Source organism: Dermacentor albipictus, chromosome 7, assembly GCF_038994185.2.
Source record: "Dermacentor albipictus isolate Rhodes 1998 colony chromosome 7, USDA_Dalb.pri_finalv2, whole genome shotgun sequence".
Classification (NCBI taxonomy): domain Eukaryota; kingdom Metazoa; phylum Arthropoda; class Arachnida; order Ixodida; family Ixodidae; genus Dermacentor; species Dermacentor albipictus.
The window spans coordinates 44,252,917-44,278,273 of NC_091827.1; the positions used below are offsets into that span (position 1 = coordinate 44,252,917).

General features: G+C 47.6%; 1 protein-coding gene across 3 annotated transcripts in view; it reads left to right on the forward strand.

The window, feature by feature from the left end:
* The window catches only part of LOC135915246 (sperm-specific sodium:proton exchanger-like), a 276,288-nt gene that overhangs the window by 233,348 nt on the left and 17,583 nt on the right, over positions 1 to 25,357 (forward strand). For all 3 annotated transcript variants that reach the window (XM_065448263.2, XM_065448262.2, XM_070522022.1), the window contains exons 4-15: positions 985 to 1,125; positions 2,186 to 2,302; positions 4,385 to 4,655; positions 6,448 to 6,591; positions 8,556 to 8,727; positions 10,211 to 10,292; positions 10,420 to 10,610; positions 12,138 to 12,308; positions 19,317 to 19,414; positions 20,255 to 20,315; positions 22,420 to 22,701; positions 24,482 to 24,685. In XM_065448263.2, coding sequence (XP_065304335.1) covers positions 985 to 1,125; positions 2,186 to 2,302; positions 4,385 to 4,655; positions 6,448 to 6,591; positions 8,556 to 8,727; positions 10,211 to 10,292; positions 10,420 to 10,610; positions 12,138 to 12,308; positions 19,317 to 19,414; positions 20,255 to 20,315; positions 22,420 to 22,701; positions 24,482 to 24,685 — 1,934 coding nt within the window. The remainder of the gene's footprint in view (positions 1 to 984; positions 1,126 to 2,185; positions 2,303 to 4,384; positions 4,656 to 6,447; positions 6,592 to 8,555; positions 8,728 to 10,210; positions 10,293 to 10,419; positions 10,611 to 12,137; positions 12,309 to 19,316; positions 19,415 to 20,254; positions 20,316 to 22,419; positions 22,702 to 24,481; positions 24,686 to 25,357) is intronic.

The following is a 25,357-nucleotide window of genomic DNA, read 5'->3' on the forward strand; positions in this document are numbered from 1 at the left end:
ACATTGGCACTTGTTACCCCTATTCCGAAATTTCTTGCGTTTTTTCTTAGGCGATCAAAAAGAGATATTTTTGATTATGCGCGTGTAATCGATTAGACATTAATTGAACGACAGTGAGTCAGTCAGTCAGCCGAGAGTACATTGGTAAAATTGTTTACCAACGCACAAAGTACAATCAATTCGCTCGACGATATACACTGTGTTCCACGTAACTGGAGCCGATAAGGGAAGCATATCCTAAAGATATGCTAAAGCCAAGGAGCTGAACATAAGCAACTTAATGCTGTTTGGCGTCGCTTGGAGATACTGAGATTATTTTTTCCATTCCGCCTAATTAGATAATCAGTCTTAATTAATTTATCAACTTCTCAAATATTATAGTTAGATGAAAAGTGTGAATGAGAAAATTGTAGATCAAGACGAAAAACTCCCGATACAGCTTTCTGTTGCTCGATACGGGCTACAAAATGTTTTTCCGACCATGAGAGAAGTCCGCGGATATACGCAAAGTGCCTCGAGCGGCCCGTCGCGCTGTAATTTTGCGTGCATTCGTGGGCTTCTTTCACTGAAAGCTGTATTAGGAGTTTTTCATATTGCTCTGCAATTTGTTCATGGACACTTTTAATGAAATTATAATATTTGAGAAGTCGAATAATTAAGACTAATTATCCTATTATGCGGAATGAAAAGAAAAGATAACCTGGGTATCTCCAAGCGACGGCAAACAACATTACCTTGGTTCTGTCCAGCTACGCGGCATTCGCATATTTTTAGCGTTTGGCTCAAGTTACGTGGAACACGCCGCATACTCGCTAATACGTCACGCGAGAGACGTAACCAACGCCATCTGTCGTTGCCCTGTCGCATCACACGCTGTATCAACTGCGCGTTTACACACCACTCAGGCAGTGCGCATTGCGCCGCAGCAGCGTATACACCGTGACGCTGTCAGTTCCTCACTGCTGGTGCTTGAACCGTTCGCAGTGATCTGCGCCGGCCTCACGGCCTTCCTGTCGGTGAACCTGTTCGTGACTTACGGGTGGGGCTGGCACAGCGCCTTTCTCTTCGGCTCCATCCTCAGTGCCACCGATCCCGTGGCCGTGGTGGCGCTTCTCAGGGACGTCGGTGAGTGCTCGACGCCCTTCTTACTTTCCTTTATCTCATACATCGCACCTCTAAGTATTGTCGCAAGCGTTGCGTACACAGGCTCTCTCTCTCTCTCTCTGTGTGTGTGTCCTCGGACGGACACACACACACATAGAGAGAGAGAGAGAGAGATTGTGAAACGATGGAAATGATCCGAAGTTGGGCTTCCCCTCACAGATACTCTTACTGCGGAGAAGCCTGCTTGCACGAACTATGGTTACATACGAGCGTCAGATACACAGTTTTAGGGGAGCGGCGCCATTGTTTTGTGCACAAGCGATATCCAGTTTGCGCGATGCTCGCGACGCTCCGCAAAAGCTGTCCCTGTGCGCGTGCGCAGCCAGCTAAAGACTGTTCGTCAAAGCAGACTTCTCCGCAGTAACAGGCTTTGTGAGAGGAAGCCCGCTTCGGCGTATCCCATTTGCTCATGCAGGCTGTTTGTGTTCGAGTTTGGATGCTCGCACCCAGCTTATCAATACGAGTTCAGTAACTCTGAGCGCTGGCCTGGCACGTGATCGCGCATGCGTACGCGTGTGAACGTGGGATTACAATCACCCTGGGCAGCCTTACCAAAACGATAAACAATGCAGAAACGAAATCACAACCGATGCCAGTGACGACCCTTCGCCCAGCCGATTTCACCGCGGAAGTCGTCTGCAGTGCACTTGTGGATTAGGTGCATTCACGGAAACTTTGAAGACGTATTCACTTATTCATTAGGGTTGAGGATTGGGCGAGTTGGCATTGCACTCTAAAACTGGTACAGCGCGACGTAGAAAGGAGGAAACAAGCCGAGCCGGCCAGATAGAGGAACAGAGCGCTGAGAAAAACAGAGCTCTGTTCCTTTATCCGGCCGACTCGGCTTGTTTCTTCCTTTCTACGTTGCGCTGTACCAGTTTTAGTATTGACTTATTTTTTTTCAGTTTGCTTTCTTTTCATCTACCACAACTTGTCGTGAGCTCAAGCTCACGCGAAACGCATTTTTGCTGCGAGCTTCGTCGTGTTTTGTCACAATTTTCAACGCGCGCGCGATGTCCAGGCACCTCAAAGATCCTGACCACGATCATCGACGGCGAAGCTCTGCTCAACGACGGCTCGGCCATCGTCATCTACGAGGTGCTCGTGGAGCTGGCCGTTCCCGGAAGAAGCATGACCGGTAGGCCACTCGTCGTATCAACATCGTCGATCTACGCCTGCGTGTGATCACAGGCATAGATCACACGCCTGTGATCTGCAGATCGCAGGCGTGTATCCGCACAATGCTACATTTAGAGCTGAAAGCCGGGCAAGTTGGTTTCTGCGTCGACTGCATTATAGTAATTTCCAGCGGAAAAAGAAATCTAGGAAAGCAAGCAAGTAGACAGAAACACGCTGGGAAAGATCCAGCGCCTTTCCGTCTACTTGCTTGCTTTCCTAGTTTTTTTTTTCCGCTGGAAATTCTTACGATGCACTTATCGCACAATAAATTCCTTCGGCCTGTCAGTAAAAAAGCGAGTCGTCAGAGAAAGAAGAAATCCTTGTCCCCTATGAGGACCGAGCTCACGCCTTCTCGACTGCGAATCGGTTGTTGTTGTTGTTGGTGTTGTTGTTGTTGTCGTCGTCGTCGTCGTCGTTGTTGTTGTTGTTGTTGTTTTAAATGTAGAAAGAACGGAAAGCCTTTCTTAAGAGTGTACTGTTCCAAATTTGAAGTACATATCTCAGGCACTAATAAAGAGTAATTAAGAAGAAAATATGAACATGCACTTGCACATACAGACACAAGCACACTCATAGCTTCACTAAACGGGCATTCGCACAGGAAGCACGTTATACGAAGAGTATCCCACCAAAAAAATGTAAAAAAATAAACATTGAGAGAAAGGAGAGACCGCGAATGTTCTTTCGTATATCTACATATAATAACAATTTCATAACAATTTTTTGTTTGTTGGTAAGAATACAGAAAATTACATGTACGTAGTATTACATAAGGAGGTCCCATAGTCAAAGAGTGTATCGGGACCTCCTGTTAAAGACACTTACGATGGTATACAATGTTTAAAGCAACATTATTACAGGTGAGATCTAAGAGCAATACCGAAACATTTTTATAGCATATGAGTAATAAGAACACTTGTTAACAGCATGACAATATTAAACAACAGAATAAAACTAGGAACAAAAATGCACAATATCAGTAAGTATTTATTATTCATGCTTTTAGTTCTCCTTTAAATTGGTATTTTTTTTTTCAGTTTTGATTATAGCTGGTAGAGTATTCCAAAGCGATATCGCGGAAAACTCCGCAGTCTGTTTACCACAGTTAGTTCGCACATGTATATACACTTATACACACATATGCAGCATCCCCATTTGCACATAATCCTGACAGCGGAAAGGACACAACACGGCCGCGACGTGAAGACATTGTACAATGTTTCTAGTAAAACTCTTGCTTGGGCTAGTTGGTTCACGCTTGAAGTAGCAAAGGCAAGGCGCAGAAGACCAGAACTCAGGTCCTGTGGACCAGGCCGGTCCTGTCGTTTGTGTTCTTCTTCCTGAGTCCTGGTCTTCTGCGCCTTGCCTTTGCTACTTCAAGCATGAACAGGACTTCAAGCAGAAGACCAGGACTCAGGTCCTGTGGGCCAGGCTGGTCCTGTCGTTTGTGTTCTTCTTCCTGAGTCCTGGTCTTCTGCGCCTTGCCTTTGCTACTTCAAGCATGAACAGGACTTCAAGCAGAAGACCAGGACTCAGGTCCTGTGGGCCAGGCTGGTCCTGTCGTTTGTGTTCTTCTTCCTGAGTCCTGGTCTTCTGCGCCTTGCCTTTGCTACTTCAAGCATGAACAGGACTTCAAGCAGAAGACCAGGACTCAGGTCCTGTGGGCCAGGCCGGTCCTGTCGTTTGTGTTCTTCTTCCTGAGTCTTGGTCTTCTGCGCCTTGCCTTTGCTACTTCAAGCATGAACAGGACTTCAAGCAGAAGGCCAGGACTCAGGTCCTGTGGGCCAGGCCGGTCCTGTCGTTTGTGTTCTTCTTCCTGAGTCCTGGTCTTCTGCGCCTTGCCTTTGCTACTTCAAGCATGAACAGGACTTCAAGCAGAAGACCAGGACTCAGGTCCTGTGGGCCAGGCCGGTCCTGTCGTTTGTGTTCTTCTTCCTGAGTCCTGGTCTTCTGCGCCTTGCCTTTACTACTTCTGGTACAACGTTTCTCTCTCTCTCTCTCTCTCTCTCTCTCTCTCTCTTCGCGCGGCTCCTCGCCACAGCGGCCGACATCGCGTGGATGTTCTGCCGCATCTCGTTCGGCGGGCCCCTGCTGGGCATCGTGGTGGGCAAGATGTCCGTCTGGTACCTGTCCAAGGTGTTCAACGACTCGGTGATCGAGATCACCGTCACGCTCAGCGCGGCCTACATCACCTACTACCTGGCCGAGACCGTGCTGCAGGTGTCCGGGGTGCTGGCCGTCGTCGCCCTGGGGGTCGTCATCAGCGCCAACAAGGTCAGCATCAGCCCCGAAGTCGAGGAGTTCGTCCACAGGTGAGTTCGGTTCTGCACACTCTATCTGGTCTCGGAGAAGAAAAAACAAAAGTTCTCAACTTTTTTTACAGAAAAGTATAGGCTTGGGCTGGTTGGTAATACATAGTTACACTAGAAGCACAGCGCGGGAAGGACGATCGACAAAGACTAGACAGGACAAGCGCTAACTTGACAGGACAAGCGCGTGTTGAAAGTTAGCGCTTGTCCTGTCTAGTCTTTGTCGGTCGTCCTTCCCGCGCTATGCTTCTAGTGGAACTTGCACCAGAATATTTGGAGGTTTGCAAAATATTGCTGGGCATTTACGTCGAGGACGATATACACTTTACGCCTAGAAAATTTCACTCTGACATCAGAACCTGCTGGTCTGTGCGGATATTTACGTCAGGATTTTACCTTATGCTGTAAAAAAAACTGTACGATACAGAGGCCCGTACTCACAAAAGGTCCTTACGCTAGCAATGTTCGTAAGAACAATTTTCAGCCATGCCTAATCCTAGACGTATTATTATCGAAGGCGACCGCCTATATAAAGGCAAAGAGCACTTAGGAACGAGAATCTTTGTGAATACGGTCCCAGAGTGGTTACATCATGACCATGGCAATGATATTGGAGGTACCGTTTTTAGCTCATTGGGGAGGAATTATTCAGTAGCAAATTTTACATACAAGCATTCGCTAGCTTGTACCGGTAACCTTATAAACGGCCTCGCTCGCAAAATCATGCAACGCGTAGAAAAGTGTATTAGCCAAGAGGCTACTCTGGTTCGTTGTCGTGATAAACGGACCAACACATGTAAGCGCCGTAGCTATGCCGTAAGGAATAATCAACTCGCGTGAAATAGCAATCGCGGGAAGTTGTAATTCAAAGCATCGGGACATGGATGTGGTATGTCTTCTTTACTTGCGAAGCAATTTATTTTTGGTGTGCACAACGCTTCCTGAAGCTTCTTGTCTGAAGCCTCGTGCGTGTCATGTGTGGCTCCGGGACGTGCAACCGCGCAGAATTTTACACGTCATAGCAAGTTAAACTTAGCGTTTGCACTGCTCCGCGTCATTTTGTATGAATATTATTTTGTTTCACATGTCTAATCTTGCGAAATAAAAACAAAAAAGAAATCCGAAAGAAGGCGTAGAGATGTGCACTGCAACATCGAATACTGGAGCCCCCATTCGTCGAGCACATGCTAGATGGCGCCACAATACTTCGTCGCAGCAAACTCGGAGGCTTCACCGAGGCGCGCGAAGCGGCGATTGATGAGAACACGTACAGTGCGGTCACATATTTAAAGAAAACATTGTAATGTGCGACTCTCCGTTTGCTGGCACTCAGGGTGCAAGAGTCGACTGAAACTACGTTGAGCTATGCGCTGCAAAGCTTTGTGGAAAGGTGCCGGCGTCGCCAACAGCACAGTCGTCTGCTAGGAAGCCGGGCGATTGCAGACTTGCCGGAGGGAAAACTTCGCTCGTGTTTTACAATCCACACACATGCGTTCCCTTTAACAGTGTACTGCATTGTACATCAGCGCGGCAACGTGAGCAAGACAGATACTTGCTTTCTACCGCGAGTCCTTTCAATCCCGCCAACAGCCTTTAGTTTTCCTTTGCCTCTTGATTTTACCTAAGTTTTCTTCTTACTCTTGCGCTTTTCAAGCTCTTTATATTGCCCCATGAAAGTCACCTCCGCGGCTTAGAACTTAGAATTCCCTCGCATTACGAGTGCTGTAAGTTCGCGTAATGGTCATTCGAAGTGACAAAAACTCGTGGCCTGCTTTATTTTTTTTATCGTCCGCAGCTTCTGGGAGATGCTGTCCTACCTGGCTAACACGCTCATCTTCATCATCGTCGGCATCGTGATCACCGAGCGATCGCTGTCCTTCATCGAGAAGAACGACCTCTTCCTCATCCTGATCACCTACATCGCCATCACCGTGTTCAGGTGAGAGTGAGAGCACACCTCTTCTATTTAGCGAGTGCCTGGGACTACTTCGTTGAAGCAAATCAAAATAGAGGCACATTAAACGGGAATATCACAAAAATTAAGTTAGGCTGTATCGGCAAATTACGCTATCGCGATAGCAGGTTGGCCGATTGAGTACCTTTAGTCTGTCTGCGCCCAAAGTGCACGTTTCCCACTAGAGAGAGATATATGCAAATGAGAGAAAGGCAGGGAGATTAACTTGAGTTAAAGCCTCCGGTTTGCTACCCTGCACTAAGGGAAGGAAAAGGGGATGTAAAGATGGAAAGAAGAGCGGGGACAAAAGGAAAGGAGTGAAAAGAAGAGGTAGAAATCAAAGATAGGAAAGGCGGGGAGGTCAACCGGACGAGCGTTTGGTTTTCTACCCTAACCTGAAGGTAAGGGGGGAAGAGAAGCAGGGAGAGAGTGACAACTGCTTGCACGCGGGAGGATGCACAGAAGGATAATATAAACGGTTAACAACTGGCCGGTGCACTTTCACAACTGCCCTAGTGCGCAAATAGCTTTTTTATTATTATTATTACTTCTTTGCGTGCGCCAGCGACGGATGTCGCCAAGGTCCTAGTACTGAGACTCAGAAACTGAACTGCGTCTTACATTTTCCGAAATCACCGTAGAACTTTCGTGAATAGAGTTAAACTGTTTACCCTGCCCCAATATAACAGTTAAGTTACTCCTGCAATCTGTTACCCCAAAAATTAACTGCTCCCTCAAAGGGAGTTGCCAGCATGCCCTTTGTTATTACACTCTCAAGAGTATCACACACCTCGTGGTGTAACGTGGTTCCACAGTAATGGTAATCGCCGTTACTGTAGCCGATTCCGGTCTCCGGCGCATGCGCTGGGTGTGCTTCCTGTCAGGACGAGAAAGTGCCAGAGCCGTAAGGTTGGAGAAACAAAACACTCGAAGAATGGGAAATATTGCTATGAGACGCTATTGCGCTGGATAAAGCGCAAGGCTGCCGACTGTGCAGAAGAAGAAACTGCTTCAGCCAGGCTCAGTGGCTTACACATCCTGGCAGACGTTTAAGTGGGTGGAAGGAGCTTTACTTTGTCAAATGTTGCTTCGCCATCCTTGGCGTGTTAGTGTTATGTAACCGTCTTTGAGAATGACAGGTCCATTTGTCAAAACGTAGGCCTGTCTGCGTGCGAAACGTTTGCCCGAGTTCACCTTTCTTTCTTAGTTTTAACGCCAAGCGTATGCCCGTCTAGCGACCTCGACAACTCGACAACCCCGCCCCCAGTCTATCGCCAATACAATCTCACCGAGTTGCCAAATACGTGCGCCACCTTATACACGACGGCACGCTTTCTTTATATGGGCAGGGTCTTCCACATAAAAACGTCTACGCCCGTGACCAATAATACAAGAGCCAGGCATTCTGCAAAAAAAAAAGACAAAAAATATTGGCGACTCAGACTGACAATTCCTGAAACTGACGAGTGCGCTGCGATGTTAAGTCTGAACTACTCACAGTCTTCCTTCTCAGGTTACATGCCAATGCATCGAGGAAATCCGCTTTCTTTTCGAATAACCCATGGGGCCACATATCTTCGATCACAGGTGCGCGTCCTTCGAAATAAACATCTGGAACTTAGCTATGTCCGTTGCCCGATATGTATACGTACTCCTAAAGCAAGCCCAGGCTATCCAGAGGGCCCAGGAAAGGGCGGAGCCTCACGGATTTCTGTCCTCTACGTGGGCGTGGCCAGCGGCTACAATGGCCTCCCATTAGGGGGTCCTGACAGCAGCTCCTCAGGATCAAATAAAGTTCGTCGTCTGTCCGTCTGTCTGTCCTAAGCCTCGCAACGCTACTTTAAACTTCCCAGCATGACACATTGACTAAGCGGTACATAGAGTGTAGCATAGCCTGGTTCGATCTGCGTGCCACACACCAACTCCTGGTACGCCAACCCCCCCTGCAGGTTGCTGATGATCGGCATGCTGAGCCCGATCCTGACTCGGCTCGGCTACGGCCTCAAGTGGCAGGACGCCATCATCATGACCTGGGGCGGGCTCAGGGGCGCCGTCGGCCTCGCCCTGGCGCTGTCCGTCGCCGAGAGCCGCTACATCAACAGGGAAAAGATCGGCAACAAGGTATGGCACTGTCCTTGCAGAAATCTGTGAGCAATACTTCTTTTGGGGCGAGTTGGTTCATCTTTAAACATACGGGTAACAGCGCAAACAGACTACCACAAACAGACGACCACAGCGCTTGTGTGTACGTGTCCCCCTTCTTGTTGTCGTCTGTTTGCGCTGTTACCCATGTGTTTCAAGAAATCTATGCAGACGTGTGAAATTGTGCTAGACCTGAGCAGGGGTGCTGGCTTGGGCTAGATGGTTGCGCACAATTAAACTAACAGCGCGAAATTTGGGAAACAGGAGTGCTTCGTCGCTCGTGTGCACGTTCTACATTCGCGCCTGTTAGTTTAAATAATTTGTCGTACCCCTGCTACCCCGACATTTATCCGTCCGACGACTGTAAAGCGTGCGGAACTAGAGCGACGCTGCAGCACATGCTGTGGGCATGCACCGGTAGCGAGCAGAAGGAGTCCCCGACGAACGGGGTAGAAATGGCAGTCTCGAACCGAAGGGCGCGTTGGGAGGCAGCCCTGCTCAGCCACGACCTCGCCGATCAACTGTGGGCCGTCCGGCACGCCGAGGAAGCCGCCCGAGTCCAAGGACTCGAGGCCGTCACCTAGGCTGGGGTGCTTATGGCCCCACCCCGCCCAAATCGCCGGACATTTGCAATAAAGTTTTCACTCACTCACTCGCCAATTTACGCGGATTGTATTGCATTATTGTCTTTTCAGACTTGTCTTCAGACATGTCCTGCATGCTTTCGGGCTAGACTATGGACTATAACAGGCTTTGTCCTTCAGTTTATGTAAAGTGTACCGTCTGTCCCAGCTAACGTTAGTTAAGTTGTTCAGCGAAACAAAAAAAAGATTAAAAAATACAAGGTGCAAGATATACAATTATAAGACCTACGATGCCCGGTCGTCAGAGTTCTGACAACCGAGCACCGTAGTTCTTAAGATTATATCTTGTGCAGTGCTTTTTTTTTCATCATTTGCTTCTTTGAACTGCATGGCTAACGTTAGCTGGGACACCCTCGACTTCTGCTCTGCTATGAACAGAAGCCAACTTTTACATACACGTTGACTGTAGACTCAATTGACATTAGTCGACAAAATTAAAGCGCAAGGCAGTCATCCCACAACGCTTATCATGGGTATATTCTATCAACTTTACAACAAATCATATGCAGACGTCCTACAAATGGTCTAAATAAATTTTTTGTAAGGGGTGCACCATCCTACAGTTGACAGCGTGTGCAGTACACACAAGTTAGCATTTTCATTCCTGTTTGAAACACGTGATTGTTTGACGATAGCCACATAACTGCTCTCGGTCAGACATGCCCTCGTCTCCAACTGAACTGTCCGAACCAATTTAATATCCCTCCTTGGGGTCCATTTAACCTCCTGCGTAGGGTAGCAAATGCACCGTGCGTCTGACTGACCTCCCTAGCTGCCTTTCCTCTTTATCTTTCACTCTCTCCCTTCATCTCTCGCAGATCCTAATCCAAGTTTCGGGCATTGTGATCCTGACGCTGCTCATCAACGCCACCACGACCAATTTCCTCCTGAGGATTCTGGGTAAGGTCCGGGGGGGTGGCGAACGATTCGGAGCGATCGCACGCTTGTTCCGAGCGCGCGCGGTCGTATATAGTGGCCGTCGATGACAATGACAATCGATGACAATCGATGACACTCACGAACGCAGGCATGAACGCCCTGTCGGCGTGGAAGCAGTCCAACATGGTGAACGCGGTGCGGCACTTGCGCGAGGTGCAGAAGCGCTCCCTGCAGGTGCACCGCGAGGACGTGTTCCTGACGGACGCCGACTGGAAGTACGTCGAGCACTACACCGCCATCGGGAACCCCTACAACCCCAAGGACAGCGGCCAGGACGCGGTGAGGACGTGACGAGCTTTGGAGAAAAAAAAATTGGCCGTGGGTTATCTCGGCTATGCCAGGATATACGTAGCGAAAGCTAAAACATGGCATGGTTAGCCTTGGTTAATCTTGATTGCATGTCAAGGTTAGTCTGGTTGTCTAGCTATGTTGCGGCGTTTAGCCAGTCGTTGGGCGCGCTGTTCGTCTGCTTCCTGGGCGATTCCTCTTCATCTCGTTCCGATGTCGATTCCACGCCTCCTCCTGCTTATCACAATTGTCGCCGTCTATACTGCCGCCTCAAGTGTGGTTGCGGCGCACGCGAGCTCTCCTTTTCAATCCTCCGACATGTTATCACTGTCAGGCATGCGACGCAGCTGACGAAGCGAGCGGAGGCGAGCGCAACGACGAGGAACGCGGTGTGACGTCATACCAAACGGCGGCGGAGGAAAGGCGCGGCGCTGCGCAGCGGCGGAACACCTGTGGCTCGGTGCTACTAGTGGTGCATGCGCAGTAGTCACTAGGGAGCGAGAGAGAGAGAGAAAAAAAAATATCTGCGGCGAGGCGCGTGTTGTGACGTCATGTGCCTCCTCGGAGCAACGCCACAGCGAAATCGCAAGTTCGCGGCCAGTAAAGTTTTTGCTTTAAAAGGAATGTAGCGCCACTCGATTGCGATCCGACTACCGGCAGCGTGTCGTGTACCGACGACTCCTCCCCCCCCCCCCTTTGATTAGGTCTATAGCATGTTCCGTCACGTTCCGTCAGTCGAAACATGGAGTTATACATGCGGCATGTCGCATCGGACGTTAGACAATACAATGCGTCTCTTGCTTTTTAAAGTGAGTTGCTATCTTTGGCTCTATCGCCCGTTATTGTGCTACGCAAAGGTCGGACTTGAGCAGCGACCGTCCACTAGGTAGACTCATACAGAATCCCCCCCCCCCCCCCCCAGGGACAGCCTTCTTGTTCTCCCACTGCCCTCTCACCCCGTGCCGGCCGCATGAGAGGAGGATGGCAGTCGCCTTCCACGCAGTGCTTCGCGCAGCTGGAGCCAGCACACTGTACATGACGAACCGGCTCATACGTATAGCCACCTACACTAACGCTACACATTTGCTGGCCAGCGGCTCTTCTCTGCAGGACTACGTGTACTGAAACGACAAACGCTACCAAGCTATATATACGCCCTCACTGCGACGAATGCATATACGCCTCCAAGCGCACACCACTGCTTGAATTAGCGAATGCTTTTCTGTAGAAAGACGTATACAATACGGCTATAATTCGTCTGTATACATTTGACAATCGTCGTCGGTGCTTTCTGTGCAATTTTATATTCGCTTGTGATACCAGTTATGTAATTTGTCATTCACCTCGTTCCTCCCATTATCATCCCTCATTGTGACCCTTTTTCTTCCCCTCTTCCCCTTCCCTTACGTAGAGTAGCAGGTCAGATGCTCCATTATCCGGCCGACCTCTCTACATTTTCCAATCATTAAAATACTTCTTCTACTTATATTCGCTCTTTCTTCCCCCCGGTTCCGACAGGACGACCACAACACGGCGTGCAACAGCGCTCTGCCGGCTTACATGTTCCGAAAGCTGAGCCACGTGTCGCTCTGCCCGGACTGCTCGGAGCACCACCTGTGCCAGCCGTCGCAACAGGAGAAGGACGAGATGCTCAACGAGGCGCGCATCCGCATGATCTCGGCGCAGAAGGTACTACGACGGTGAACTCCTTGGTGCATGCACTCACGCGGTGTCCTAAAGGGACGCCGAAGATAACCATGCTAAGCCAGCTTAGACTGGGAAAGATGTATTCTTTCAAAGTTATACTCGCTCAATTGGGGTGATTGCTTATATGAGGGAAATGACTGCCAAAACTCCCCTACCCTTATGAAAATGGTTATGTCCTTTATGTTTACTGTATGTTTCCCGCAGTTCACATGAGGAAATATCCTTTATGTTTCCTCCATGTTGAAATTTGGCCACTGCTTTTATGTTTCCTTCGTGTGTCCTCCCTTTATGTATCCCTTATGTTACCGTACTTTATGTTTCCTCCATGTTGAAATTTGGCCACTGCTTTTATGTTTCCTTCGTGTGTCCTCCCTTTATGTATCCCTTATGTTACCGTACTTTATGTTTCCTCCATGTTGAAATTTGGCCACTGCTTTTATGTTTCCTTCGTGTGTCCTACCTTTATGCATCCTTTATGTGGCCGCAGTGACTAAATCCTGTATTTTACGTAGACATGCATAGATGAAGAGTTCCGTGTACACATTTTATATTTATAAATTTTTCCTGAGTTAAAAAGTTTTGCATTGGTTTTCATTGTAAGGTTACTGTTCCCTACATGATGCAGCGCATGGATTGAAACTCTGTTATGGCACAGAAATTCATGACAATTTGTTCTAAAATTGCAAACTAATTAGCCTTCATAGATTATTTCAGTATAACACTTGGAGAACCACTGTACGTTCCTCACTGCAGTGCTGCTGTTCTAGTTATGTCTTTGTGACTAATATAATATGTAATGTTTGGATGGAAAGATCAGGTTGGATCAGTGCTTGCACTTTTAAAAGAAAGTTTTGACTATACTTTGCAAAAGTTTGTCTGAAACTACGAACAGTTTATTGGACTATCTGAATGTTACTTCAGTTTGCCACGTCTGCTCACAGCAGACCTCTGGAATGTGTTGCTTGGGTGAGAGCTCACAAGGCACCTGAAAAACAAAACAAAAGCCAATCTTTTTCACTTATTCAAAAATATTCATTTAAGCAAGAACAGCCTGGCCTGTATGCACACAGCGAAGAAACGTGGAGAAGTCAAAAACAGATCATAAAAACATCAGGGCAACACAGAAGCTTTTAACTAATTGTTTGAAAGAGACTGACCTGCCAGTCCACTCAGGTATTAAATTGCTCACAAATTTTTTTAAACATTTCTGCAGCAGCTGCTAAGTAGTACATGACCTATAGGAGTAGGCAACTGGCCAACAAATCTTTGTGTGCCTGCTTGTACAGATGTCTCGTAGTTATATCTCAAGTGGTTACACTGTTATATGGTAAAATTCAGGCGGGAATAAAACCAGCCGCAAACATCAGACTACATGGGAAATTATCACCAAAACTTAAAGATCTAGTAAATCAAATGACCAATCGATTACGAAGGGTCTAAAACCTAGACCGCGATTTTGTAGCGATCCCTTTTCCGATGCTACTCCTTTGCTCATTGATCTGACCGACATTCCGCTATCGTTATCAACTATAACAGCCAGCCGTGAAAGGTGGGTTATAAGAGTGGCAAACATCGAGCGCAAAGCATCGCAAGCAAATCGCATCCCTTATTAGGCAGTGCTACAAACCACTGTCTTTAACAATCGCAGGAACTCACATCCCGTTCTTCGGATGAAAATATTAATGAAAACGAGCGTCTGATTGAGATGCCTCGATTAAAAAGAAATTTCGCTGTTGTAATGTCGGTCTACATTTGCCCTACAATATAGAAGACAAATACACGAGCACGTCGAAGAACACAAACAATGCAGACAAGTTCTCGCGAAGCTGCACTTCAATCTGAACACTATCAATAAAGTAATCTTCACACAAGCTAATACCTGTTCAAGTGTCAAACATCGCAGTCGCGTGCCAACTCGCGATGCCCGTGACACATCGACATCCATTACAAACGTAACTTGCGGAAATTCATATCTACGGAAGAATTTCTTGCCGGGAAACTACCGAGAAAACAGTAACTTTCAGCGTTTAGGTAAATATTTGCCCATTAAGTCCCAACAATCGGCGGTGGTAGCACATCACTCCATAAAGCAAGTAAGCGGTAAGAAATGATACATTTCACGGAAACTCCCCTCGTGAAACGCTTTGCTAAATGTGCACAGCAACATGGTCAACGTACGCTCAGAAAGTGTTCTGTTGTCGTTCCACAAAGCTTACTACATGAACCAAAAGCTGCGAGAATGCGCGCAAGCGTCAGATCTGCTTACCTTCAATGTGGTCAGCAAACGGCTTCTTCGTCTCGCAGGCACCACGCGGCGACACTCTTTCCAGCGCGAACACTGTTGAATCGCCGATGAACACCAGCGCACGAAAGCACAACTGTCAACAAATTCTTTCACGCACCATAATTCGAAGCCACAGTATCAGGTTATTCCACGAGCGAACGCGGACAGGCGAGAACAAAGGCCGCTTGGACGGGCGCTACACAAGACACTGGCGTATCACACGAAACATAAGGCGAACTAATGGCGTTACACGAGTCCAGAGGTTTCCTGATGGTTAATGCACACGGTACGGATCACAGTTTGTTTAGGCACTTCGAAAATATGATTAAATTACTGTGTAACGAACACTCTCACCGCTCACAGCAAAACAACGTGACCCAGCTCACCGTCAACCGTTACACTGCGGCAGCGCCGCACTGCGGTTAAAACGTGAATTTAGCCTCCGAGATCTACATTTTTCTTTAGGGCGTGAATTTTGGAAAAGCACGGCCTTCGAGATTTAAAAACGTCGTTGCTGGAAGGAAGGCTGGTATTTAAACACAAATTATTGATTTTAAAGTGTCTTGGTGCGCTGCCTTGTTTTTTTAAAGTATATTCAGAGATTTTAGACGAACTATGCGCGAACGCTTGTCCTGTGGTTTGTCGGCGGACACGAGCCAATCAGCGCGCATCATGTGCTGTTCCGTCGCTTGGGATGGCGCACGGTGTGCGGGCAGCCGCGAGAGCTGTGACGCCTACCGATCAGAAATTCGGAATTGTCACACATATACACGCTTCTTATGGTGCCCAGTGGCGTGTTTTTGAGAATGTCAGGCTTTATCTTGCATAGGTGGCACCATATTTGCTCGTAGCGTAAGGAATGAAGGCGACAAAATGTGGCGATAGCTGGCTTGCAGCGGCAGCGGAACTTCGGCCAAAGTGAAACAGGCGTACTGCTTGCATGCTCGCGTAATCAAATACGGCCATACTCCGCACACAACTTTCATACTTAGCCAACTCACAATTATAAATTGTTCAGTTGTACGCCCAAGCAAGCATTTACGGGATCCGCGCTGCCCTGCTTCTACGCGTGCTAATATCGACACAGCAGTTACTCGTACTTGTGGTCAGCGCGAAAGCGACACGGACAAAAGGAAGAAACACAACAAGACGGCGCTGTTTCTTCGGAGTGTTCCTTGTTTCCGCGTTGCTTTTGCGCTGTTGCTAAAGGTACGATGAATCGTAACCAACTCGCCCACTATATGCTCTATGTTACCTACGTGTGTACTGAAGTGCACACCTAGGTAACATCCTGCTGTAAACACAAAGGACACATCCTACAAGAATTATAATAAGGGTTGTTTTCTTGGACCAAATGAAAGCATAAGTCAAGATTTAGTACTTACAATGACTCTGCTGAGTGTATCAATGCCTGTCACACAGTACAGATAGATCTGCCTATATTATATGTAAAGACAGTTGTTATGTGCACTCTATGTTACCTACATGTGCACTCAAGTGTACACTCAGGTAACACATAGTGCACATCCAATTAACATCCTGCCGTAAACATAAAGGACACATCCTAGAGGCATAATAAAGGTAACTTCCTCGAGGTATACGTTAGGATGAGTAAACACGTAGTACACACAAAGTTCACATCCTGGAGGTCACACAAAGGACAAGGAAACATAAAGGTCACATAGGACACAAGAAGGAAACATAAAGGAAACATAAAGGCAATGGCCATTTTCATAGGGGTACCTTGGATCTGTTGTGCATCATTCTGGATGACGCAACGTAAGGGAAAATGAAAGAGACAAGGATTACGCGTGCCAACTATCTTGTCTTCTTAAAACTCTTTGTGCGCAAACAAACAGGGACAAAGAATACAAGAAACACAAGCACGAGCGCCCGTCCTTGTGTTTCTTCTATTCTTTGTCCCTGTTTGTTTGCGCACAAAGAGTTTTAAGATGAATCTGTTCCAACTAGGCCGACTCGCAGTTATCTTGTCTTGACATCGAACTCGAAAGCACTCGCAAACTCCCTAGGCTGAGAGTCCGAGGTTCCTTTTTAAAAAAAGAAGAAAGAGCAACGTAGTCGTTCCTTATATATAGACAGGCAATTCACTTAGACAAGAGCTAGGAGCTGTCGAAATCACTGACGTCACCGCAATCGGGTGCGGAAACTTCAGAACGGCGTCGCCAACTGTCTTTTTTTTTTACTTTTATTATTTTTACGCCTTTTCCCGATTTACCAAGCCTATACTATCGTAGTAAGAGTGACCATTTTGATGTTGCAGAAGGTAAATCTGCTAATACAACTTAAAAGGAAGCTTTAACTCGGGTCCAACTCCGACGCGGCCTATTCAAATACATGTAAAACGCAAGAACGCTTTTCTGAGATAACCCCTGGACCGATTTTAATGAAATTTATTGGATTTGAGAGAAAAGGTTAAATACTAGTGACTGTTGGAAGCGGAATTTCTATTTAGGTCCTGAATTCTGTTCAAAGAATTTTCAAAATTTCGAAAGTTCGAAAAGAATAGAAGCACGAAGTTAACACATCGATAGCTCAGCATCAAGAATAGATATCGCGTGTCTGTAAACGGCATCTATTAGATCATTCAAAGCGAACCAATTCGGTATGAAATTTATAACTTACGTGAATTGGTTACGTTGTGTACAAGGGTTCTGAAAAAGCTGTATTTTCGTATTACTAAATTTTTTTGAGAATCATGTGTGACATATCAATTTTGTCCGTTTTGGGTGTACTATTAAATGCTATTCACAGAATTATCATATTGTTACGCTCTTAGGTGTGTAGTGGATTCACGAATGTGACACTCTGAGGAGCATAGTGGGTTCACGCCTCAACAAAAAGCACCGGAGGGTGGTGAACGAGGAAGACGACGTGTGGCTGGCTGGCTGAATCTCGCCAGGCGCTCAGCTGATCCAGGCCATCGCTGCTAACTCTACCCGGCTTCAAAGTAACGCCTTTTGTGGGCGCAACAGAGTGGTGGAGGTGCGGGGTAATAACCGTCAGGTTGTCGTATGACGTCGCGCGCAAGTTCCTGGTGCCGCAGCAGTTCCTCACGCACGATCTGCCGTATAGTAGACGAAAGATCGGCAGACGGGCTCTCATCTACGCTGGCAATGGTTGTCACATTCGCCAGGCGTCCAAACTTTGGCACAATGCGACGTGTTTTCAACGTCTCAAACGTACGGCAATGACGCACGACATCTGAGACGGAATCAACGTGTTCCCGACTTATGAGGAAATTGTATACATCTTCTGCAATTCCTTTGAGGAGATGTCCGACTCGGTCTTCCTCGGACATCTGCGGATTTACGATTTTGCACAGCTTGAGGATTTCCTCGATGTATATAGTGCATGTTTCTCCAGGAGCTTGAGCTCTTTGAGCAAGTGTTCTCTCGGCGCGTTTCTGTTTGGCGTGGGTGTCGCCAAAACACTTCTTTATTTCCTCGACAAAGTGCTCCCATGTTGTTAGGGAGTCTTCGTGGTTTTCATACCACATCAGCGCCGTCTCACTCAGAAAGAGCGCGACATATTCAAGCTGAGTGACAGAATCCCAACGGTTGTAGCGGCTCACCCTTGCGTAGTGCATCAGCCACTCGTCGACGTCCTCGCCCACTTTTCCCGCGAACGAGCGTGGCTCCATGTAGTGCCGCAAAGGTCCAACTGGCGTTGACCTTTGAGAAGGTGAAACTAGAGCTGGCATTTGTCCATCACCGTCCTGAGCCATAGGGAAGGTCGTTGGCAAGAGACCGGCAAGACGACGGCTCCGGCGAAGTTCTGGATGTTGCGACTCCGTGGTACGTCCTGTCGTACCCAGCACCTCCACCACTCTGTTGCGCCCACAAAAGGCGTTACTTTGAAGCCGGGTAGAGTTAGCAGCGATGGCCTGGATCAGCTGAGCGCCTGGCGAGATTCAGCCAGCCAGCCACACGTCGTCTTCCTCGTTCACCACCCTCCGGTGCTTTTTGTTGAGGCGTGAACCCACTATGCTCCTCAGAGTGTCACATTCGTGAATCCACTACACACCTAAGAGCGTAACATTACTCTGTTGCGCCCACAAAAGGCGTTACTTTGAAGCCGGGTAGAGTTAGCAGCGATGGCCTGGATCAGCTGAGCGCCTGGCGAGATTCAGCCAGCCAGCCACACGTCGTCTTCCTCGTTCACCACCCTCCGGTGCTTTTTGTTGAGGCGTGAACCCACTATGCTCCTCAGAGTGTCACATTCGTGAATCCACTACACACCTAAGAGCGTAACAATATCATATCGCATTGCTGAGTTACGGAGTAGTAAACTTGATAGTTTCGTTCTCAGAAAATGTTTGGCTTTTGCCAATTATTAATAAAAAAATTGACGACCTAGTTAAAAAATTCGAAACCAATAGTCACTAGATTCTAAGTTTTTCTTTTAAATGCAGCACACGTCGTCATATTTGGTGCAGTGGTTTTGCCGAGACAAACGATTTCTCCTTTCACATGCATTTAGATAGGAACACACGAGCTAAAGCTTCCTCTTAATGCTGCGTACTCCGCAATGTCCTTTTACACTGAAGCTGCCCGTCACTTCAAGACTTTGTCGCTGTTTTTAGTCCCGTTTTGTGTGAAGGACCTATTGCTAGAGCTTTGACAGATCAAGGAACGAGCTAGCGATATCAGCTCATCAGTTTTTTTTATCTCGCTCTCTCTTCGTAGGTACATTACTGGCGTCAGTTTGAGTCCGGACTGCTGCTTCGAGACAGTGCGTCGGTGCTGGTTTCTGCAGCGGACGCCGTCGCCGACAAGCCTGACCAGTAACTATACCGTCTCTTCTATCGAGTATTGTCAAGTTGGTCAACATTAGCTTTGGTGATACCTTTTATAATCGGCAGCAGCTTCCGTGCGCTGACACGTGTAGGTACTCCTATGCGCGCCAGGTTGCCAGGCTGGGTCTTTCCTTATGTTAAAACAAAATGTGATTTTTTTTTGTTAATATTGTTATTATTGGTAAGCAATTATCTATAGCTGCGAGCATACCATGCCTGAGTGATGACGTCACGAAGATCGAGTGGGTGAATTTCGCGGTGGCGCCGCCAACCTTCTTTTGAATTTCTTTTTTCGCAATTTTATGGCTTACCAAGCCTCCGCACATGATAAGACCAGACTGTGATCCACATCAATGTCGGCTAATTACTTATGACGATGCTAATTACGTAGATTAATTTGCTTACTTAAGCGAATTATTAACTTAATTATTTGACTTGGCCTAAATACTTTATGTAAATTTTATAAACTATCGGCTTTTGAATTACATGCACGGACAGATATTTCGAGTTCGTTTGGGGAAAAGAAGAGCAAAGCTGTCACTAGGCACATCATAAAGAGTGGGAGCAAATTTGACCACATATAGTTGCCTCATTTAGAGACAGCAACAACTCCAGTTATTGTTAAGTTTTCAAATATTTAGCTGTCGAAAAGGAAAGACAAAACTATTTTTAATGTTCTCGCGACAAAGTTAATCCGTGCCCATTTAATGTATCCCGGCGAGTCCATTGGCGCTATTTAATTTAAACGCTGATAGAAAGGCAATCGGAGAAAAATAGCCGGGCTGCGTGACGCGAAAGTGTGGAGCTTTCATTTCCGATTATTTCCAGATTCATCACTGTGAATGAACTGCGGAAGAACTGGGAGGTCAACAGAGTCTACAAGTGGTTGGTGAGTGGGCATAATTCAGATACATTTGTTTATTTTAGAGCGCAGCTCTTTGGCGTCCGTTCCTGGGTTTCGCGTCGTCGTCGGCCTCGTAACCAGCTCCGCCCCCCTTCGCTGGAGTGGGAGACGAAGGACGCGAGCCGCGAATGGCGGAGACCAATGAGAGCGGCCCCTTCAGTGACGTGCGCGCGCGATGCTGGTGTCATGCGGACCCTCCTTACGGCTCGATGCGCACTCGTGTCTGGTCTCAGCCGATCCGCTCGTTTCGTACTATCGTCTGCTCGCGCCAAAGGTCTCGCCCGCGCCTGTTTGGTTCTGTTGGGTCGGTCTCGTTCGCGCTTGTTTTGGTTGTTATTGTGTGAGATTGTTTCTTAATCTGATTGTATGCGCTATGCGAATTGTATAGTACTTTCTGGAAGCCATGCGGCACCAGCGATCACACTGGAACGTTTGACGAGTCATGTATAAACGCCGGCTCGCTTGATCCGCAGATCAGATTTTCGACCATTACCGACTCTGCTACATGTCTCTCTCAAATTCTTTGCTTCAAAATATCGCGAAATGGAAACACGTATAGAGCTGCGCTCAAATTTCGCATTAGGGAGTATCGTAATCGTCGGATAATTTTTGCTTTGATACAGCCTGCATGTTCCTTCCTTCCTTCCTTCCTTCCTTCCTTCCTTCCTTCCTTCCTTCCTTCCTTCCTTCATTCATTCATTCATTCATTCATTCATTCATTCATTCATTTTCTTCATTCATTCGGGAAGGGCTGCACGTGCTCTATCTTGAAGGTAATCTGCGCTTGGTACAGGTTACAAAGCGTAGGTGCGCCGAGGGCTGATGGCTTCGTGCGAACTGTGTTCTCGCCGCTCCGTTCGCTTTAAAGCAAATCGCAGCGAGAAGGGCAATTCGCTCGCTGCCGCTGCCGCTTATCCTCGCGCTATAGTTCTGACAGCGACTGTCCGCGGTCGCCGAGTTAGATGTGTTCATATTTCCCTGTGCGCGCATGACATGGTGTCCGTTAATTTAGTGAGTAAGTGAATCTCGACAGCACTTTGTGCATCTGATAAAACGACTAACCTTACTTCGCATAGCTAATAATTTGCTATCGCAATCAATGTTTCGCCTTTCGTGTGAAACTGACTTTTCCGTGAGCTTTGGGCTTGCCTATATAGTAATTTGAGAATTCTACTTCATCGATCGATCAACAACCCGCCGCGGTGACTCAGTGGATATAGCACACTGCTGCTGAGAACAAGGTCGCGGGTACGATGCCCGGTCGCAGCAGCCGCATTCCGATGCAAAAAAAAAAACACTGGTGTACTTATATGCTGCACATTGATGAACCCCAAGTCCAAATTAATCCAGAGAGCTCCTCCACCCCCCCCCCCCCCACACACACACACTATACGCCGTTACTCATATGTGTGTTGCTTCCGGACGTGAAGCTCCATTATTTGACTCTGTTTTGATCGATCGACACACTTTTATTTTTTAATGCGAGGGTAAATGCCTCAGGGAATACAGGGGTACGGGATGGGGGTGAATTAGGATGATTAGATGAATGGAAAAAGATTTGCTGATCTAATGAAGTCCAAGAGGTATCGATAATGTGGCCCCTGAGTCCAAGCAGTGTAATCGCTCGGATTATGCGGCGAGAATCCCGCTGCTGCGAGGCGCCGGAGCCTCGTCGGTTTCAGTGCAGGGCAAGCCCACATCAGGTGGTGGATGTCGGCTTCAGCATTTACACCCGATCGCATTTTAACGCGACAGCGTTAAGGAGCCCGTGTCGCAGAAAAGCCGGTGTCGTCGGCGTCGGCGGCGTTGGCCGTGCGCGATAAATCCCAGCAGGCACTTCATGAATAAAAAACAACTTGCAAGATGGGCTGGGTGGAAATCGAACCAGGGTCTCCGGAGTGTGAGACGGAGACGCCACCACTCAGCCACGAGTTCGATGTTTCAAAACGGTACAAAAGCGCATCTAGCGAATGCGGTGTTGCCTTAGAAACGAGCTGTTTCTAAGGCTCAGGCGTGCGTCGCTTGCTCAGGCGCACATTTCGTTGCCGCGCCGAACGCTGTTTTTTTACTTTCTGTCTCGCTCGCGCAGCAAGACCACTTCGTGGACCCCGTGACGGAGAAGCGGGTGTACACGGAGACGCGCTGGCGCGAGAAGATGCCCACCGAGAGGTGGCGGCGGCCCTTCTTCGTGGCCACCCAGCACGCGACGTTCAACTTCGTGCTCACCCTCGTGCTGGCCGCCGACGTGGCCTGCACCATCGCCGAGCTCGTGCTGCGCGTGGGCAGCTGCGGAGAGTGCTTCGCCACCTGGGTGCTCCGGTGGACGAACCTCGCCTTCGTCACCTTCTACTTCTTCGAGCTCGTCTTCAAGGTCGGTCGCACCGGCGCTGCGGTTTTTTCTTTTTTTTTCAAAGGGGGACAGCGATACAAAAATAGACTCGAAGTCAAACAAGGCTCCTAAATCTGTTATCCAGAGGGCGCCACCACTAGGGCGTGCATTTGGACACCACCTGTAGGCGCCTCACTCATGCGATGCGCGCAACAAGTGGTGTAGCAAGCGTAACATTTTTGCAGGATGCGTTGTTGGGCAAGTTGGTTCATTGTAATTGGGAACATTGGTTGCGCTTACTAGACAATCACATGAAAGAAGACAGGACAGGCGCAATTTGCGCCTGTCCTGTCTTCTTTCATGTGATTGTCTAGTAAGCGCAACCAATGTTCCCAAGTAACATTTTCTGCACGTGAACGAAGTAGGCAGAGCAATCGATTGAAGCTATAGCGTCAGGATATAGAATCCGATGGGTGCGCCATAGTTTACTCATTAGTTTTTTTTAAAACGGCGCTTGGTCGCCTCCAAAGTCAACAGAGCAATCCGCATTACACGCGCGTAAATGCTACGTGCAGCGCTTTCAAAACCAAGCAGCTCGCAGAAGTTGGCTTCTCCCCGTAAAGACGTTTGCTGCGGAGAAGCCAGTTTTCAAAAACGCACCTTTTTTAAAATATATTATAAGGTGTACTGAATAGAAATTAAAGAAAACAAAGTTAGAACACCATTGATACCACATTCGTAGCAGAAAAAAATATATATATATATATTTACCAAAACTGTAGCAGTAATTCGCCAGTGTTTGCGTGAAGTGACGTATTTTAAACGATTCCGTTGCTGCGGGTGACCCGCAAGAGGCGTCACGGCAACCCGGAAGAGACGTGGATAACAACGTTGCAGAATTCATCTGTGATAATTACGTATGAGAACACGACAGTATTTCAGCGTTACGGCCTATTCCGGCGCGAATGATTAGCTTGAATGCGTTTATTGTGGCTAGATCCGCGACGTCGGTTGTGGTGCTCCGCGCAGGATTCACGGCACACGACATCCGAGTAGGGAACGGTGTACGCCGAGTTATCTCTTGCGAATACGTGATGAATTACACCTCCGGTCCTTTTGCGTGCGGTACTAATGTCGATGTTTAATTTAAATCACGAGAGAATAGATTTTGTGCACTGTTGCGCTACCTTTTAAGCGACCCGTTAAAGTAATTTCACTGGATGCTTGTTTGTGCCTGAAACTAACGCTGACACCTTTCTTTCTTTAAGGGAACAGGTTTCATTGGCGGCACATATCTTGGCGGCAAAATCTTTGTTCAGTGCACCTTCAAAATACGTTCGCAAAACCTGGCTTTTCCGCAGTAAAAGTCGTTGTGAGGAGAAGCCAGCTTTCAGCGCGTAGACGTCTGACGTGTATACTTGTCCACGCGACCCACGCATGAAAAGGATCATGAGATGCGGCGCAAGATACGGCATATATATATATATATATATATATATATATATATATATATATATATATATATATATATATATATATATATATATATATATATATATATATATATATATATATATATATATATATACTAGCCTGTGTCCCGTCAGTTCGCGCAGTTTACACCAAGTAAAAGCATCCGTGCCCCCAACTTTCAGCTCTCCTAGACAAAATAACCTGCCTTGTATAGTTACGTATATAGTTACAATGTCTGTGCCGAAGCTTTGGACTCTGCGACGTTTTCTGCAAACCTCACCCTCTGATCACGTGACATGCGCAGCATATATGTGTGTGAGACTGACGACCTTCACTGCTTCCGTCGCAGCTGCTGGGTCGCGGACTGCGAGCGCACTTCAAGAGTTACTGGAACATCGTGGACTTCGTCGTGCTGTGGGCCTCCGTCGCGTCTGCTGCCATCGAACTGGAGATGGAGCTCGCTGGATCGTGGTACTCGCCGTACATTGTCGCCATCCGGCTCTGCCGTGTCATACGACTCCTGCACATCCACCGCCTGCTCCGCGTGTTCCTGGTCAGTGCCGCCTCGTCATTTTTTTTCTCTATGCACGTATCGAGGGATCACGATCAGATGGTCACACTTTGTGGCAAATCTGGCCATCGCAGCAGTCCATCTTGAGCCAGCGCCGTGACAGAATATTTTGTTCAGCAAGTAGATCCACAAGTATGCCGTACCCAATTATTGGAGAAGTTCGGACAGCTGGCCTAGATAGAGTATTCATTCGTAATAATAATGATGATGATGACGATGACGACAACGATGATGATGATGATGGTGGTGGTGGTGGTGGTGGTGGTGGTGGTGGTGGTGGTGGTGGTGGTGGTGGTGGTGGTGGTGGTGTGATGATGATGAGGATGATCCTTATTGTGCACACAGTGCTTGTGCTTGGGTAGAGAGATTCAGCATAAGAGAACGCATAGTAAATGTATGAGGATGGGATGCATAAAACATTCAAGAATAATTGAAAACAAAATAGAGACATGCGCCACTTTAGGAAATACATGCTGGGGCACTTTAGGCATACTATGCTGGGGTAACACTTATAACACTCACTCGGCATCCCTCCAGGTAATCCAGAACCAGTCCATAAGAATAATTACAAGCAGTTCACGCTTTGCTAATGGAAAATCCTTACTACATGAAAACAACATCCTAACCATTTCAGAACTGACCAAATATAATCTA